This window comes from Musca domestica, unplaced genomic scaffold (genome assembly GCF_030504385.1).
Source record: "Musca domestica strain aabys unplaced genomic scaffold, Musca_domestica.polishedcontigs.V.1.1 210, whole genome shotgun sequence".
Classification (NCBI taxonomy): Eukaryota; Metazoa; Arthropoda; class Insecta; order Diptera; family Muscidae; genus Musca; species Musca domestica.
In genome coordinates, this window is record NW_026712259.1 from 690,378 (window position 1) to 711,052 (window position 20,675).

Sequence of the window (20,675 nt, forward strand, 5' to 3'; positions counted from 1 at the left end):
AATATAATAAAAGAGAGATTTATTTTAAATACTTCATTATTTTTTATGGAAATTAAAAAATGAAAAATTGATATGGAATATTTCTTCTTATTTTTCCCAACAAAGACAAAAGTATTAGGGATTTTTACTGAAAAAACAAAAAACGCAAACGCATAATTTTTTCTTGCAATCAATTTTGAATTGTTTGATGTTTTTATAAAAACAAAGTTTGTTTATTAGCGGGAAACGATGATAATGTTTACCAGGGGGCAATGACGGGAATACCTAGGTTTTGGAAAGAGAAAAAACAAAACGGACAAAACCAACATACATGGTTATGCTACTTCGTTCATATAAAACGAAAGCACAACAAGTTGAGAAAGATGAAAATGTTTAGAAGTGCGGTTGTAAGAATTAGAAGATTAACTAAAAGAATTTTGCTTTAATGTAATTCTTTGATTCCTCTTCTATTTTGCTTACGCACTTGTCACTTGGGTAAAAAATTGTCATAGAATTTTTTTAAATAACTTCTGCTATTTTAAAATAACTTCTGAGGGAATATCACAGACAAAAAACAAGGGAACTGATGAGGATTGGTTGATCTTTCCAAAAACTAGGTATTCCCTGCCTATCATCGGTAAACATTATCATCGTTCCCCACTAATAAACAAACTGCGTTTTTATAAAAACAACAATAAAGGGCCATTTTGCTACAACAAAATACAATGATATCCCGAACAAACAAGCCAACACTGTTTTGTTAATTACAATTCAAAATTGATTGCAAGAAAAAATTATGTGTTTGCGTTTTTTGTTTTTTTTTTTTCAGTAAAAATCCTTAATACTTTTGTCTTTGTTGGGAGAAGTATCAAAAAAGAAATATTCCAGATCAATTTTTCATTTGAAATTTCCACAAAAAATAATGAATTATTTAAAATAAATCTCGCTTTTATTATATTCGATTTAAAGCTGGCCTCAGACACACCAACAGTTGGCCCAACTTGTCACTTTTAAGTTCTATGAAAAAGTTGGTCGGTCTCCTCGCACGTACCAACTTTTCATTTACAAAGTATTTTTGAAGCGCCAACATGAACTCGGATGCTCTTGCGCTACTTTGTGTGTTTTGTTTTCGTTTCTCTTCTTGCGCTCAGCGCTCAGCTTATGTATGTGCTGCTTCACCAAAGTCAAGACATAAATGGCCCAACTTACGAAATTATCAAAAATTTTTGATATTTCCAACCAACTTCAACCAACTTTCGAAAAAGTTGTACAACTAGCCCCCAAACGCACCAATAGTTGTACCAACTTGTCACAAGTAGGGCCAACTGTTGGTGTGTCTGAGGCCAGCTTAACAAATATTTGTCTTATTTATTGATTTCGTAAAACGTATAAGGCATAACAACGATTTTGTTTAGAATGTAACATACTTTCAGCCCTCAGTAACTGATTACCAGTTACTAAAGTTTCAGAGATTGCTCATATTGGAGTTATTTTCAAAAAGCAGCTGAAATATAAAGATTGGAAAGGTAAATTTTACGTGAGTTTCACAGTAATTTTTTTATTGTAATTTTGGCCTTATTGCATAGGTATTTCGAGGGTCTACAAACGGAATGACAAAGGTTATAGCATGATGTAGGATATTCGAAATAATATTGGTAGTAATATGAATAAAATGCATTTTTTAAGTCACCACTCCTTGAAATTGGTTAACCAAAAGATGCGCTGTTGTTTTTCACCACACAGTTTTCGTGCTCATGTTTCTTTATAGATTTGAAACCTATAACATAAAAAAGGTGGTGGAAAGTTAAACAACGCATTAAATTCATATAACTACCAATATTATTTCGAATACCCTCCATCATGCTATAACCATGTCATTCCGTTTGTAGTTCCTCGAAATACCAATAAAAGACCTCACATTTCTCAGTTCAATCTGACACTTAGCTACGCACAAAATCTGCAAATTGGAGAAACAAGAATGCCAACCATTAAAGTGTTTTCGGGTACTTCGCATCCACATCTGGCTCAAAGGATTGTCGACCGTTTGGGTATCGATTTGGGCAAAGTGGTCACCAATAAATTCAGCAACTTGGAAACATGTGTCGAAATTGGTGAGTCTGTGCGCGGTGAAGATGTGTACATTGTACAATCTGGTTCCGGTGAGATTAATGACAACTTGATGGAATTACTGATCATGATCAATGCCTGCAAGATCGCATCAGCATCCCGTGTAACAGCTGTGATTCCTTGTTTCCCATATGCTCGCCAAGATAAAAAGATATGAGTCGCGCCCCAATTTCCGCGAAATTGGTTGCAAATATGCTATCAGTGGCCGGAGCAGATCACATTATTACTATGGACTTGCATGCATCTCAAATTCAAGGTTTCTTTGATATTCCCGTGGACAATCTTTTTGCTGAACCAGCCGTTCTAAAATGGATCAAAGAAAATATTACAGAATGGAAGAATTCCATTATTGTCTCACCTGATGCTGGTGGGGCTAAACGTGTGACGTCCATTGCTGATCGTTTGAACGTTGAATTCGCACTGATTCACAAAGAACGCAAGAAGGCCAATGAAGTTGCTTCGATGGTGCTTGTCGGTGATGTCAAAGATAAAATTGCTGTATTGGTCGATGATATGGCCGATACATGCGGTACAATTGTTCATGCTGCCGATCGTTTGGTGGAAGCAGGTGCTACAAAGGTTTATGCTATTTTGACACATGGTATATTTTCTGGACCAGCGATTTCTCGCATAAACAATGCCTGCTTTGAGGCTGTGGTTGTTACAAATACTATTCCCCAGGATGGCCATATGAGAGATTGTCCCAAAATACAGTGCATTGATGTCTCTATGATGTTTGCCGAAGCCGTTAGAAGAACACATAACGGCGAAAGTGTTTCTTATCTCTTCTCAAATGTTCCATATTTTTAAATATGTTAAATTTTTTATATTAATCATAATACTTTATACATAAATACTACTGTTCATACTATCTTTGTACAATCTTCTTTTTTCTTCATACAACAATTTTAAAAGAATAACAAAAATAAATTTTGGTTTCCCATTTGACATTGTCGTTAGACGATTATGTATTTCTTAAATGAAATGTTTTTAATTATAAAAAATATGATATTTTTATATAATAAATGAAATATAAATTCTTGATTACGATCTTTTTATTTTAATGGTTGTCTACTTCATGGGGAGGTATTAAAATTAAATAATAAATTTAAGTAAAAAATGGTAATAGGATTTTATTTCATTCTATTTTCTTATTATAGACAACGAAGAAAATCTCTCTAAAATGCGTCAACTAATAGAATTCGTAAATAAAAATGTGCGTCCTTTTTGTAGAATGTAGAATGCCAAATTTTTCACCGTCTTCGTTGCGTGCTCTGAGAGAGCCTGAAAAAAGTACAGTTAATTATCTGATCTGCATCATCTTCAACATCTGATGCTACACCTAATAATGTAAAACATCAAATAATAAAATTGGTTGTTGTATTAACTTTTCATTCCATTTGTAACTTTTCGACGTACTTATATTAGATCCAATAAATACTATACTCTGTATTTTGACGACTTCGCAAATACAAAGCATCATTTTAGAAGCATAACGTCTACGATTATGATATCCTTCATCAGATTTCACTATAAGTAATCAAATAAAAAAGATCTTCAAAGAAACTTGTATCAAAGTTGCCCAAAATTTTGAAAATATTTCGCACTTTTATTAAGAAAATTTTACCGACTTTTTTGATTTGCTTCATGAAAGAAACAAAACATTTTCTTTTAGGCAGAAAATGTTTTTTTTCTATTCCAAAATCATAGTAAGCTATTTACATAGGCTTAAAAGTGTTATAGTTAATTACAATTCAAAATTCATTGCAAAGGAAAATTATGTGTTTGCGTTTTTTGTTTTTTTTTTCAGTATCAATAGAAGAAATATTTCAGATCAATTTTCCATTTTTAATTTACACAAAGTCAGCACTTTATCTGAATTTGCTGCAAACATTCAACACCCAGGAGGCTGTAGAAAACTCCAAGGGAATTTTATGGTACCGGGTTTGTGGATCAAAACCCCAAAAAGGTTTCGGGTACTTGGGCAAAACTTTAATTTCACCGGCTGCGCAAACCAAATCTTCCATTAATCTGATACTTTGGAACAACTCTAGTTTAGTAAAAACTCTTCGATTTTTTCCAGAGGTAAGTATTTTTACCCTGATTCCGGGTAAACTACTTTTTTCTTGGGGGACGGACCTGGGACCACGATTTTTAACCCGAAAGTCCAAGTTCGCGGTGTAGGACATACACTGAGGAGAAAACCTCAAGCCCCGGCCGAAGGCCGGCGACTTACAAAAAGTATCAAATTTGGAAAACTTTGGTTCGCGTTAGCCGGTGTGGCAAATACCCAGAGAAGAAAATCTCAAACCCCGGACGAAGGCGGCTACTTACAACAACTGTTAAATTTACCCAGAAGAGAATATCTCTGGACCCGAAAAATGTATTAGCACAAATTGTAGCATTTTGGAATTGAGTTATGCGAATGGAAAGACCCATATCTCTGGACCCGAAAAAGGTATTAGCACAAATTGTAGGATTTTGGAAAGGTAAGAGTGTCAGCTATAATTTGGCATCAACTTTGTTGATCCCTATAATGGAACCTTTTTCGACTTTTTGAGTTTTTATAAAAAATCCGGGTCCAAAAAATCGATAATTTGACTATATATTCCAAACCGTGACAACTTCATGTGACCACTTGTTGGATAGGAATTTTCATAACCGGGTCCGGGTCTTGAACCCGGACTTTCGGGTCAAAAATCGGGGGTCCCGGGATCGTTCTCCAAGAAAAAATAGTTTTCCGGAATCAAGGTTGTATGACAGAAGGTTTTATTTATTTTTGCGCCCGATTTAATAAATAAAACGCACTATAGGTTTCGAATTTAATTACAAGTTTATTTTGCTTCAATATGTTTGCCGGTCATATGTCAACTAAACTTATTTATTTTCTAATCCCTTCTTAAGGGCTACAAAAAAGGGGGAACAAAACAAATTCTGAAACTTCAAAACAAACAACGACTAATCGTGAAACATGAAATTCGCACAAAACAAAATGTAAACAAAACAAAGGGCCACAGTTATAAATATGTATGTTACTATACATACATACAAAACTGACAAACAACAGTGTTGTTGTTGTTACCCACAACACAAAACCAACGAAGAAGACGAATAACAGACAAATGCCTAAACGACTGTAGGCATTGTTGTTATTGTCTCTCGTTGAGACGCATATAACACAAAACGAAACAACGATAACAATACACACATTAGGTTGTGACGAATAAATTTAGGAAATATGGAACATTAGTGTGGGTCGACAAAAATAAGAATATATAAAATTAATATTAAATTAAACAATACAATGAAATGAATGACCCAACACTTCGAAGTAATTAAAATTAACAAATCGACGAAAAGCACATAAAATATATGAATTTATGCTCCTCCAACATCCTCCGCCCATTGATGCGTCAAGGTTCAAACATCTTGGTGTGGTAAAGGGGCCATTTTATGGATTGGCCGACAACTGGATCCATTCTTCATTTGTAATTTCGCAACTCGTACTTTGCCATCACGACCTGGAATACATTTGGATATTCGCGCTAAGAGCCACCGTTGAGAGGGTGTGTTGTCTTCATGGACGACGACGAGTTGGCCTTCAACGATATTTCTCCATTCGGTGAACCACTTGGAGCGTTGTTGGAGCGACAATAGGTAATCTCTGGACCTCATATTCCAAAACTGTCGTTTTAAGTATGAGATTTTTTGCCATCGTGTAAGTAAAGATGGTTTTGTTACATCTAAATTTGGTTCTGGTATTGCCACCATCGAGGAACAAATTAAGAAGTGGCCAGGGATTAAGGCTTCTCCATCATTAGGATCATCGGACATGGGAGCTATTGGACGAGAGTTCAGTATAGCTTCGATTTCAACAACGAGTGTTTGCAACTCTTCAAATGTGAGATACGCGTCAGAAATATTTTTAATGAGCAACGTTTTTGTCCGTTTAACGGCAGCCTCTTACAATCCGCCGAAGTGTAGGGCACGAGGGGGTATGAAATTGAAGACCCATTTGGCAGCAAACAGACTTCATCTTCTGGACAACTTCATCTTTGTAAAACGATTCTTTGATATCTCTGAGCTGATTATGGGCTCCAACGAAATTGGTAGCGTTGTCGCAAAAGAGCTTTTGGGGAATACAACGTCTTCCAACGAACCTTTTGAGACACATTATGAAGTTGTTTGTTGACAAATCCGAAACAAGTTCCAAATGTGTTGCTTTAGAACTGAAGCAAACAAAAACAGCGATGTATGTTTTGTAGGTCACTTTCCACGAATTCGATACGATGTCATAAATGGACCACAAAAATCAACTCCAGTGACTAGGAATGGACGATGAGCTCCAAAACGATCAACAGGCAAATTACCCATAATTTGCCCCAACAATTTTGGCTTGTAATGAAAGCAGTGAACGCAATTTCGAACTACTTTTCGAACAACTTCTCTGGCGTTTACGATCCATATCTTCTGGCGCAATATGGCCAACAGCACTTTAGGCCCAGCATGTAGATATGTGCGATGCAAGTGTTCAACATATATATTAACGAAACGATGGTTTAAGGTGGTTTAAGATGGTTTAATTAAAACTTGAATAAAACTGTTCTAAAGTTATATCTTATTTTAAAATTAATTTCTAACGTAATAATAATCACCGAAGTATGCTACTTGAAACTAGGTAATTGCACCCATGACATCCCCCAACCACTTAAAGTCTGGATCTCTCCCCCAGCGATGACCAGATACCCGGGATATTTTTAAATCCATGCCATAATTTAATGGCATATCTTCACCACGCCTTCTGAACCATTTCGCACGTTCCAGACGGAAATTATCAATCTTCTCTTTATGTCCATCGCCAATACAATCCCCGGCCCGGATTTCACTTTCTTCTTTGTCAGAACCAGCAAATAGAAGATTTTTGTGTTCCAGCATATTCCTTGTTGGCAGCCCTTCTTCAATTTTAATTTTACGCGTTATTTTTCCTTCGACTTGTGGAGCATCAACGCGAACGTTTTCATTTTTTCTTCGGATAGCTTCTAAATCCTCAAATACTGTTTGGTGTATCCCTAAACTACCTGAAACGTTATCAACATGATTCTTCATGTTCACCTTTTTAGGTGCTATTTTTGAAATGTTCCCACTTCTCACAATGCGGTAACAAATTCTAAGAAAATGGTAATGACTTGTGTAGTCATCCTATTTCCCAACTACATCCAAATACCGCACGTATTGTGACGATAATGTTTGAAATTTTGTATCGATGTTTTCTATTCTTGAGAAATTACCTCTTCCAATCTCCTCCCAAAAATCAAATAAAGCATCGATAATTTTAACCGTTGTTCCAATTTCTGGCGGCTGTGAATGGAACAGTAAGGCATTTTTTCCACACTGTTCCGATGAACTTAAGCTGTTCACCTCAGCTAAATAATCGATATCTAAACATTGTTGTGCCCATAACAACACCTATGCCGTTTAGAACTCTCCCGATATCTTAGTAGCATGGCACACACCCAAGGAGTCTATGCAATCCGAGTATGTAATTTTTTTCATACGACGAAGTTCCCTCTAGTTATCTAAATATTCCTTTCTTGCTTCTGTAAAGGAACTACCTAATTCGGTACATTTTTCCCTAGCTTCTTCAGTTACACCACACAGAGCAATTCTTTCCATTTTTAAATAAAGTGACACAATATATGCGCCCAACATCCTTTTATGTTGAATGAAGTCTACAAAATTCATATTAACGAAATATATGTGCACTCAAAAAATAAACGAATAAACTAATCACTTTTAACTACTCGTCTATTGCGTTAGTATATGGAGATATAGAAACGTACCTAATTTGTGATCGCCCCTTTCTTATCTTCTATTTATGGCCGTGACATTTATTACATTATTTATTACAGACCATAAACCTAGCATATGGAAAACACATGCATCTTAAGTGTTTTCATTATTTAGCTAATTTATATTCTTTGAAAAAGACAAATAAAAATGAGATAAGAATTTAAAGAAGAACAATCAACACACAAACTATTTTTACAACATATACAGTTTCTACAAAACTAAACATTATACGTTTTACGAAACCAATGAATAAGACAAATATTTGTTCAATTGTTCATGCTGCCGATCGTTTGGTGGAAGCAGGTGCTACAAAGGTTTATGCTATTTTGACACATGGTATCTTTTCTGGACCAGCGATTTCTCGCATAAACAATGCCTGCTTTGAGGCTGTGGTTGTTACAAATACTATTCCCCAGGATGGCCATATGAGAGATTGTCCCAAAATACAGTGCATTGATGTCTCTATGATGTTTGCCGAAGCCGTTAGAAGAACACATAACGGCGAAAGTGTTTCTTATCTCTTCTCAAATGTTCCATATTTTTAAATATGTTAAATTTTTTATATTAATCATAATACTTTATACATAAATACTACTGTTCATACTATCTTTGTACAATCTTCTTTTTTCTTCATACAACAATTTTAAAAGAATAACAAAAATAAATTTTGGTTTCCCATTTGACATTGTCGTTAGACGATTATGTATTTCTTAAATGAAATGTTTTTAATTATAAAAAATATGATATTTTTATATAATAAATGAAATATAAATTCTTGATTACGATCTTTTTATTTTAATGGTTGTCTACTTCATGGGGAGGTATTAAAATTAAATAATAAATTTAAGTAAAAAATGGTAATAGGATTTTATTTCATTCTATTTTCTTATTATAGACAACGAAGAAAATCTCTCTAAAATGCGTCAACTAATAGAATTCGTAAATAAAAATGTGCGTCCTTTTTGTAGAATGTAGAATGCCAAATTTTTCACCGTCTTCGTTGCGTGCTCTGAGAGAGCCTGAAAAAAGTACAGTTAATTATCTGATCTGCATCATCTTCAACATCTGATGCTACACCTAATAATGTAAAACATCAAATAATAAAATTGGTTGTTGTATTAACTTTTCATTCCATTTGTAACTTTTCGACGTACTTATATTAGATCCAATAAATACTATACTCTGTATTTTGACGACTTCGCAAATACAAAGCATCATTTTAGAAGCATAACGTCTACGATTATGATATCCTTCATCAGATTTCACTATAAGTAATCAAATAAAAAAGATCTTCAAAGAAACTTGTATCAAAGTTGCCCAAAATTTTGAAAATATTTCGCACTTTTATTAAGAAAATTTTACCGACTTTTTTGATTTGCTTCATGAAAGAAACAAAACATTTTCTTTTAGGCAGAAAATGTTTTTTTTTTCTATTCCAAAATCATAGTAAGCTATTTACATAGGCTTAAAAGTGTTATAGTTAATTACAATTCAAAATTCATTGCAAAGGAAAATTATGTGTTTGCGTTTTTTGTTTTTTTTTTTTTTTTTTTCAGTATCAATAGAAGAAATATTTCAGATCAATTTTCCATTTTTAATTTACACAAAGTCAGCACTTTATCTGAATTTGCTGCAAACATTCAACACCCAGGAGGCTGTAGAAAACTCCAAGGGAATTTTATGGTACCGGGTTTGTGGATCAAAACCCCAAAAAGGTTTCGGGTACTTGGGCAAAACTTTAATTTCACCGGCTGCGCAAACCAAATCTTCCATTAATCTGATACTTTGGAACAACTCTAGTTTAGTAAAAACTCTTCGATTTTTTCCAGAGGTAAGTATTTTTACCCTGATTCCGGGTAAACTACTTTTTTCTTGGGGGACGGACCTGGGACCACGATTTTTAACCCGAAAGTCCAAGTTCGCGGTGTAGGACATACACTGAGGAGAAAACCTCAAGCCCCGGCCGAAGGCCGGCGACTTACAAAAGTATCAAATTTGGAAAACTTTGGTTCGCGTTAGCCGGTGTGGCAAATACCCAGAGAAGAAAATCTCAAACCCCGGACGAAGGCGGCTACTTATAACAACTGTTAAATTTACCCAGAAGAGAATATCTCTGGACCCGAAAAATGTATTAGCACAAATTGTAGCATTTTGGAATTGAGTTATGCGAATGGAAAGACCCATATCTCTGGACCCGAAAAAGGTATTAGCACAAATTGTAGGATTTTGGAAAGGTAAGAGTGTCAGCTATAATTTGGCATCAACTTTGTTGATCCCTATAATGGAACCTTTTTCGACTTTTTGAGTTTTTATAAAAAATCCGGGTCCAAAAAATCGATAATTTGACTATATATTCCAAACCGTGACAACTTCATGTGACCACTTGTTGGATAGGAATTTTCATAACCGGGTCCGGGTCTTGAACCCGGACTTTCGGGTCAAAAATCGGGGGTCCCGGGATCGTCCTCCAAGAAAAAATAGTTTTCCGGAATCAAGGTTGTATGACAGAAGGTTTTATTTATTTTTGCGCCCGAATTAATAAATAAAACGCACTATAGGTTTCGAATTTAATTACAAGTTTATTTTGCTTCAATATGTTTGCCGGTCATATGTCAACTAAACTTATTTATTTTCTAATCCCTTCTTAAGGGCTACAAAAAAGGGGGAACAAAACAAATTCTGAAACTTCAAAACAAACAACGACTAATCGTGAAACATGAAATTCGCACAAAACAAAATGTAAACAAAACAAAGGGCCACAGTTATAAATATGTATGTTACTATACATACATACAAAACTGACAAACAACAGTGTTGTTGTTGTTACCCACAACACAAAACCAACGAAGAAGACGAATAACAGACAAATGCCTAAACGACTGTAGGCATTGTTGTTATTGTCTCTCGTTGAGACGCATATAACACAAAACGAAACAACGATAACAATACACACATTAGGTTGTGACGAATAAATTTAGGAAATATGGAACATTAGTGTGGGTCGACAAAAATAAGAATATATAAAATTAATATTAAATTAAATACAATGAAATTAATGACCCAACACTTCGAAGTAATTAAAATTAACAAATCGACGAAAAGCACATAAAATATATGAATTTATGCTCCTCCAACATCCTCCGCCCATTGATGCGTCAAGGTTCAAACATCTTGGTGTGGTAAAGGGGCCATTTTATGGATTGGCCGACAACTGGATCCATTCTTCATTTGTAATTTCGCAACTCGTACTTTGCCATCACGACCTGGAATACATTTGGATATTCGCGCTAAGAGCCACCGTTGAGAGGGTGTGTTGTCTTCATGGACGACGACGAGTTGGCCTTCAACGATATTTCTCCATTCGGTGAACCACTTGGAGCGTTGTTGGAGCGACAATAGGTAATCTCTGGACCTCATATTCCAAAACTGTCGTTTTAAGTATGAGATTTTTTGCCATCGTGTAAGTAAAGATGGTTTTGTTACATCTAAATTTGGTTCTGGTATTGCCACCATCGAGGAACAAATTAAGAAGTGGCCAGGGATTAAGGCTTCTCCATCATTAGGATCATCGGACATGGGAGCTATTGGACGAGAGTTCAGTATAGCTTCGATTTCAACAACGAGTGTTTGCAACTCTTCAAATGTGAGATACGCGTCAGAAATATTTTTAATGAGCAACGTTTTTGTCGGTTTAACGGCAGCCTCTTACAATCCGCCGAAGTGTAGGGCACGAGGGGGTATGAAATTGAAGACCCATTTGGCAGCAAACAGACTTCATCTTCTGGACAACTTCATCTTTGTAAAACGATTCTTTGATATCTCTGAGCTGATTATGGGCTCCAACGAAATTGGTAGCGTTGTCGCAAAAGAGCTTTTGGGGAATACCACGTCTTCCAACGAACCTTTTGAGACACATTATGAAGTTGTTTGTTGACAAATCCGAAACAAGTTCCAAATGTGTTGCTTTAGAACTGAAGCAAACAAAAACAGCGATGTATGTTTTGTAGGGTCACTTTCCACGAATTCGATACGATGTCATAAATGGACCACAAAAATCAACTCCAGTGACTAGGAATGGACGATGAGCTCCAAAACGATCAACAGGCAAATTACCCATAATTTGCCCCAACAATTTTGGCTTGTAATGAAAGCAGTGAACGCAATTTCGAACTACTTTTCGAACAACTTCTCTGGCGTTTACGATCCATATCTTCTGGCGCAATATGGCCAACAGCACTTTAGGCCCAGCATGTAGATATGTGCGATGCAAGTGTTCAACATATATATTAACGAAACGATGGTTTAAGGTGGTTTAAGATGGTTTAATTAAAACTTGAATAAAACTGTTCTAAAGTTATATCTTATTTTAAAATTAATTTCTAACGTAATAATAATCACCGAAGTATGCTACTTGAAACTAGGTAATTGCACCCATGACATCCCCCAACCACTTAAAGTCTGGATCTCTCCCCCAGCGATGACCAGATACCCGGGATATTTTTAAATCCATGCCATAATTTAATGGCATATCTTCACCACGCCTTCTGAACCATTTCGCACGTTCCAGACGGAAATTATCAATCTTCTCTTTATGTCCATCGCCAATACAATCCCCGGCCCGGATTTCACTTTCTTCTTTGTCAGAACCAGCAAATAGAAGATTTTTGTGTTCCAGCATATTCCTTGTTGGCAGCCCTTCTTCAATTTTAATTTTACGCGTTATTTTTCCTTCGACTTGTGGAGCATCAACGCGAACGTTTTCATTTTTTCTTCGGATAGCTTCTAAATCCTCAAATACTGTTTGGTGTATCCCTAAACTACCTGAAACGTTATCAACATGATTCTTCATGTTCACCTTTTTAGGTGCTATTTTTGAAATGTTCCCACTTCTCACAATGCGGTAACAAATTCTAAGAAAATGGTAATGACTTGTGTAGTCATCCTATTTCCCAACTACATCCAAATACCGCACGTATTGTGACGATAATGTTTAAAATTTTGTATCGATGTTTTCTATTCTTGAGAAATTACCTCTTCCAATCTCCTCCCAAAAATCAAATAAAGCATCGATAATTTTAACCGTTGTCCCAATTTCTGGCGGCTGTGAATGGAACAGTATGGCATTTTTTCCACACTGTTCCGATGAACTTAAGCTGTTCACCTCAGCTAAATAATCGATATCTAAACATTGTTGTGCCCATAACAACACCTATGCCGTTTAGAACTCTCCCGATATCTTTAGTAGCATGGCACACACCCAAGGCGTCTATGCAATCCGAGTATGTAATTTTTTTCATACGACGAAGTTCCCTCTCGTTATCTAAATATTCCTTTCTTGCTTCTGTAAAGGAACTACCTAATTCGGTATATTTTTCCCTAGCTTCTTCAGTTACACCACACAGAGCAATTCTTTCCATTTTTAAATAAAGTGACACAATATATGCGCCCAACATCCTTTTATGTTGAATGAAGTCTACAAAATTCATATTAACGAAATATATGTGCACTCAAAAAATAAACGAATAAACTAATCACTTTTAACTACTCGTCTATTGCGTTAGTATATGGAGATATAGAAACGTACCTAATTTGTGATCGACCCTTTCTTATCTTCTATTTATGGCCGTGACATTTATTACATTATTTATTACAGACCATAAACCTAGCATATGGAAAACACATGCATCTTAAGTGTTTTCATTATTTAGCTAATTTATATTCTTCGAAAAAGACAAATAAAAATGAGATAAGAATTTAAAGAAGAACAATCAACACACAAACTATTTTTACAACATATACAGTTTCTACAAAACTAAACATTATACGTTTTACGAAACCAATGAATAAGACAAATATTTGTTAAATCGAATATAATAAAAGAGAGATTTATTTTAAATACTTCATTATTTTTTGTGGAAATTAAAAAATGAAAAATTGATATGGAATATTTCCTCTTATTTTTCCCAACAAAGACAAAAGTATTAGGGATTTTTACCGAAAAACAAAAAACGCAAACGCATAATTTTTTCTTGCAATCAATTTTGAATTGTTTGATGTTTTTATAAAAACAAAGTTTGTTTATTAGCGGGAAACGATGATAATGTTTATCAGGGGGCAATGACGGGTATACCTAGGTTTTGGAAAGAGAAAAAACAAAACGGACAAAACCAACATATATGGTTATGCTACTTCGTTCATATAAAACGAAAGCACAACAAGTTGAGAAAGATGAAAATGTTTAGAAGTGCGGTTGTAAGAATTAGAAGATTAACTAAAAGAATTTTGCTTTAATGTAATTCTTTGATTCCTCTTCTATTGGGCTTACGCACTTGTCACTTGGGTAAAAAATTGTCATAGAATTTTTTTAAATTACTTCTGCTATTTTTAAAATAACTTCTGAGGGAATATCACAGACAAAAAACAAGGGAACTGATGAGGATTGGTTGATCTTTCCAAAAACTAGGTATTCCCTGCCTATCATCGGTAAACATTATCATCGTTCCCCACTAATAAACAAACTGCGTTTTTATAAAAACAACAATAAAGGGCCATTTTGCTACAACAAAATACAATGATATCCCGAACAAACAAGTCAACACTGTTTTGTTAATTACAATTCAAAATTGATTGCAAGAAAAAATTATGTGTTTGCGTTTTTTGTTTTTTTTTTTCAGTAAAAATCCTTAATACTTTTGTCTTTGTTGGGAGAAGTATCAGAAAAGAAATATTCCAGATCAATTTTTCATTTGAAATTTCCACAAAAAATAATGAATTATTTAAAATAAATCTCGCTTTTATTATATTCGATTTAAAGCTGGCCTCAGACACACCAACAGTTGGCCCAACTTGTCACTTTTAAGTTGTATGAAAAAGTTGGTCGGTCTCCTCGCACGTACCAACTTTTCATTTACAAAGTATTTTTGAAGCGCCAACATGAACTCGGATGCTCTTGCGCTACTTTGTTTGTTTTGTTTTCGTTTCTCTTCTTGCGCTCAGCGCTCAGCTTATGTATGTGCTGCTTCACCAAAGTCAAGACATAAATGAAGAAAACACTGAAGTTGGTACAACTTGCCCTCGCACGCACCAACAGTTGGCCCAACTTACGAAATTATCAAAAATTTTTGATATTTCCAACCAACTTCAACCAACTTTCGAAAAAGTTGTACAACTAGCCCCCAAACGCACCAATAGTTGTACCAACTTGTCACAAGTAGGGCCAACTGTTGGTGTGTCTGAGGCCAGCTTAACAAATATTTGTCTTATTTATTGATTTCGTAAAACGTATAAGGCATAACAACGATTTTGTTTAGAATGTAACATACTTTCAGCCCTCAGTAACTGATTACCAGTTACTAAAGTTTCAGAGATTGTACTATCGTTTTTAATTGCTCATATTGGAGTTATTTTCAAAAAGCAGCTGAAATATAAAGATTGTAAAGGTAAATTTTACGTGAGTTTCACAGTAATTTTTTTATTGTAATTTTGGCCTTATTGCATAGGTATTTCGAGGGTCTACAAACGGAATGACAAAGGTTATAGCATGATGTAGGATATTCGAAATAATATTGGTAGTAATATGAATAAAATGCATTTTTTAAGTCACCACTCCTTGAAATTGGTTAACCAAAAGATGCGCTGTTGTTTTTCACCACACAGTTTTCGTGCTCATGTTTCTTTATAGATTTGAAACCTATAACATAAAAAAGGTGGTGGAAAGTTAAACAACGCATTAAATTCATATAACTACCAATATTATTTCGAATACCCTCCATCATGCTATAACCATGTCATTCCGTTTGTAGTTCCTCGAAATACCAATAAAAGACCTCACATTTCTCAGTTCAATCTGACACTTCGCTACGCACAAAATCTGCAAATTGGAGAAACAAGAATGGCAACCATTAAAGTGTTTTCGGGTACTTCGCATCCACATCTGGCTCAAAGGATTGTCGACCGTTTGGGTATCGATTTGGGCAAAGTGGTCACCAATAAATTCAGCAACTTGGAAACATGTGTCGAAATTGGTGAGTCTGTGCGCGGTGAAGATGTGTACATTGTACAATCTGGTTCCGGTGAGATTAATGACAACTTGATGGAATTACTGATCATGATCAATGCCTGCAAGATCGCATCAGCATCCCGTGTAACAGCTGTGATTCCTTGTTTCCCATATGCTCGCCAAGATAAAAAAGATATGAGTCGCGCCCCAATTTCCGGAGCAGATCACATTATTACTATGGACTTGCATGCATCTCAAATTCAAGGTTTCTTTGATATTCCCGTGGACAATCTTTTTGCTGAACCAGCCGTTCTAAAATGGATCAAAGAAAATATTACAGAATGGAAGAATTCCATTATTGTCTCACCTGATGCTGGTGGGGCTAAACGTGTGACGTCCATCGCTGATCGTTTGAACGTTGAATTCGCACTGATTCACAAAGAACGCAAGAAGGCCAATGAAGTTGCTTCGATGGTGCTTGTCGGTGAGGTCAAAGATAAAATTGCTGTATTGGTCGATGATATGGCCGATACATGCGGTACAATTGTTCATGCTGCCGATCGTTTGGTGGAAGCAGGTGCTACAAAGGTTTATGCTATTTTGACACATGGTATATTTTCTGGACCAGCGATTTCTCGCATAAACAATGCCTGCTTTGAGGCTGTGGTTGTTACAAATACTATTCCCCAGGATGGCCATATGAGAGATTGTCCCAAAATACAGTGCATTGATGTCTCTATGATGTTTGCCGAAGCCGTTAGAAGAACACATAACGGCGAAAGTGTTTCTTATCTCTTCTCAAATGTTCCATATTTTTAAATATGTTAAATTTTTTATATTAATCATAATACTTTATACATAAATACTACTGTTCATACTATCTTTGTACAATCTTCTTTTTTCTTCATACAACAATTTTAAAAGAATAACAAAAATAAATTTTGGTTTCCCATTTGACATTGTCGTTCGACGATTATGTATTTCTTAAATGAAATGTTTTTAATTATAAAAAATATGATATTTTTATATAATAAATGAAATATAAATTCTTGATTACGATCTTTTTATTTTAATGGTTGTCTACTTCATGGGGAGGTATTAAAATTAAATTATAAATTAAAGTAAAAAATGGTAATAGGATTTTATTTCATTCTATTTTCTTATTATAGACAACGAAGAAAATCTCTCTAAAATGCGTCAACTAATAGAATTCGTAAATAAAAATGTGCGTCCTTTTTGTAGAATGTAGAATGCCAAATTTTTCACCGTCTTCGTTGCGTGCTCTGAGAGAGCCTGAAAAAAGTACAGTTAATTATCTGATCTGCATCATCTTCAACATCTGATGCTACACCTAATAATGTAAAACATCAAATAATAAAATTGGTTGTTGTATTAACTTTTCATTCCATTTGTAACTTTTCGACGTACTTATATTAGATCCAATAAATACTATACTCTGTATTTTGACGACTTCGCAAATACAAAGCATCATTTTAGAAGCATAACGTCTACGATTATGATATCCTTCATCAGATTTCACTATAAGTAATCAAATAAAAAAGATCTTCAAAGAAACTTGTATCAAAGTTGCCCAAAATTTTGAAAATATTTCGCACTTTTATTAATAAAATTTTACCGACTTTTTTGATTTGCTTCATGAAAGAAACAAAACATTTACTTTTAGGCAGAAAATGTTTTTTTTTTTCTATTCCAAAATCATAGTAAGCTATTTACATAGGCTTAAAAGTGTTATAGTTAATTACAATTCAAAATTCATTGCAAAGGAAAATTATGTGTTTGCGTTTTTTGTTTTTTTTTTTTTCAGTATCAATAGAAGAAATATTTCAGATCAATTTTCCATTTTTAATTTACACAAAGTCAGCACTTTATCTGAATTTGCTGCAAACATTCAACACCCAGGAGGCTGTAGAAAACTTCAAGGGAATTTTATGGTACCGGGTTTGTGGATCAAAACCCCAAAAAGGTTTCGGGTACTTGGGCAAAACTTTAATTTCACCGGCTGCGCAAACCAAATCTTCCATTAATCTGATACTTTGGAACAACTCTAGTTTAGTAAAAACTCTTCGATTTTTTCCAGAGGTAAGTATTTTTACCCTGATTCCGGGTAAACTACTTTTTTCTTGGGGGACGGACCTGGGACCACGATTTTTAACCCGAAAGTCCAAGTTCGCGGTGTAGGACATACACTGAGGAGAAAACCTCAAGCCCCGGCCGAAGGCCGGCGACTTACAAAAAGTATCAAATTTGGAAAACTTGGGTTCGCGTTAGCCGGTGTGGCAAATACCCAGAGAAGAAAATCTCAAGCCCCGGACGAAGGCGGCTACTTACAACAACTGTTAAATTTACCCAGAAGAGAATATCTCTGGACCCGAAAAATGTATTAGCACAAATTGTAGCATTTTGGAATTGAGTTATGCGAATGGAAAGACCCATATCTCTGGACCCGAAAAAGGTATTAGCACAAATTGTAGGATTTTGGAAAGGTAAGAGTGTCAGCTATAATTTGGCATCAACTTTGTTGATCCCTATAATGGAACCTTTTTCGACTTTTTGAGTTTTTATAAAAAATCCGGGTCCAAAAAATCGATAATTTGACTATATATTCCAAACCGTGACAACATCATGTGACCACTTGTTGGATAGGTATTTTCATAACCGGGTCCGGGTCTTGAACCCGGACTTTCGGGTCAAAAATCGGGGGTCCCGGGATCGTCCTCCAAGAAAAAATAGTTTTCCGGAATCAAGGTTGTATGACAGAAGGTTTTATTTATTTTTGCGCCCGAATTAATAAATAAAACGCACTATAGGTTTCGAATTTAATTACATGTTTATTTTGCTTCAATATGTTTGCCGGTCATATGTCAACTAAACTTATTTATTTTCTAATCCCTTCTTAAGGGCTACAAAAAAGGGGGAACAAAACAAATTCTGAAACTTCAAAACAAACAACGACTAATCGTGAAACATGAAATTTGCACAAAACAAAATGTAAACAAAACAAAGGGCCACAGTTATAAATATGTATGTTACTATACATACATACAAAACTGACAAACAACAGTGTTGTTGTTGTTACCCACAACACAAAACCAACGAAGAAGACGAATAACAGACAAATGCCTAAACGACTGTAGGCATTGTTGTTATTGTCTCTTGTTGAGACGCATATAACACAAAACGAAACAACGATAACAATACACACATTAGGTTGTGACGAATAAATTTAGGAAATGTGGAACATTAGTGTGGGTCGACAAAATAAGAATATATAAAATTAATATTAAATTAAACAATACAATGAAATGAATGACCCAACACTTCGAAGTAATTAAAATTAACAAATCGACGAAAAGCACATAAAATATATGAATTTATGCTCCTCCAACATCCTCCGCCCATTGATGCGTCAAGGTTCAAACATCTTGGTGTGGTAGAGGAGCCATTTTATGGATTTTCCGACAACTGGATCCATTCTTCATTTGTAATTTCGCAACTCGTACTTTGCCATCACGACCTGGAATACATTTGGATATTCGCGCTAAGAGCCACCGTTGAGAGGGTGTGTTGTCTTCATGGACGACGACGAGTTGGCCTTCAACGATATTTCTCCATTCGGTGAACCACTTGGAGCGTTGTTGGAGCGACAATAGGTAATCTCTGGACCTCATATTCCAAAACTGTCGTTTTAAGTATGAGATTTTTTGCCATCGTGTAAGCAAAGATGGTTTTGTTACATCTAAATTTGGTTCTGGTATTGCCACCATCGAGGAACAAATTAAGAAGTGGCCAGGGATTAAGGCTTCTCCATCATTAGGATCATCGGACATGGGAGCTATTGGACGAGAGTTCAGTATAGCTTCGATTTCAACAACGAGTGTTTGCAACTCTTCAAATGTGAGATACGCGTCAGAAATATTTTTAATGAGCAACGTTTTTGTCGGTTTAACGGCAGCCTCTTACAATCCGCCGAAGTGTAGGGCACGAGGGGGTATGAAATTGAAGACCCATTTGGCAGCAAACAGACTTCATCTTCTGGACAACTTCATCTTTGTAAAACGATTCTTTGATATCTCTGAGCTGATTATGGGCTCCAACGAAATTGGTAGCGTTGTCGCAAAAGAGCTTTTGGGGAATACCACGTCTTCCAACGAACCTTTTGAGACACATTATGAAGTTGTTTGTTGACAAATCCGAAACAAGTTCCAAATGTGTTGCTTTAGAACTGAAGCAAACAAAAACAGCGATGTATGTTTTGTAGGGTCACTTTCCACGAATTCGATACGATGTCATAAATGGACCACAAAAATCAACTCCAGTGACTAGGAATGGACGATGAGCTCCAAAACGATCAACAGGCAAATTACCCATAATTTGCCCCAACAATTTTGGCTTGTAATGAAAGCAGTGAACGCAATTTCGAACTACTTTTCGAACAACTTCTCTGGCGTTTACGATCCATATCTTCTGGCGCAATATGGCCAACAGCACTTTAGGCCCAGCATGTAGATATGTGCGATGCAAGTGTTCAACATATATATTAACGAAACGATGGTTTAAGGTGGTTTAAGATGGTTTAATTAAAACTTGAATAAAACTGTTCTAAAGTTATATCTTATTTTAAAATTAATTTCTAACGTAATAATAATCACCGAAGTATGCTACTTGAAACTAGGTAATTGCACCCATGACATCCCCCAAC

At 35.3% G+C, this 20,675-nt stretch overlaps 1 protein-coding gene and 1 pseudogene across 1 annotated transcript; both read left to right on the forward strand.

The window, feature by feature from the left end:
* Nucleotides 1-1,777: 1,777 nt before the first annotated feature.
* On the forward strand, nucleotides 1,778-3,059 carry LOC131802532 (ribose-phosphate pyrophosphokinase 1-like; annotated as a pseudogene).
* Nucleotides 3,060-15,657: 12,598 nt separating this feature from the next.
* On the forward strand, nucleotides 15,658-16,911 carry LOC131802534 (ribose-phosphate pyrophosphokinase 1-like). The gene has a single exon (XM_059122862.1). It carries the CDS (start codon nucleotides 15,848-15,850, stop codon nucleotides 16,772-16,774), a length of 927 nt encoding a protein of 308 aa, XP_058978845.1. The 5' UTR covers nucleotides 15,658-15,847; the 3' UTR covers nucleotides 16,775-16,911.
* The last annotated feature ends 3,764 nt before the right edge of the window (nucleotides 16,912-20,675 follow it).

What these genes read in the sequence shown, in the direction of transcription:
- LOC131802534 (XM_059122862.1), top strand. Translation starts at nt 15,848, where the DNA reads ATGGCAACCATTAAAGTGTTTTCGGGTACTTCGCATCCACATCTGGCT.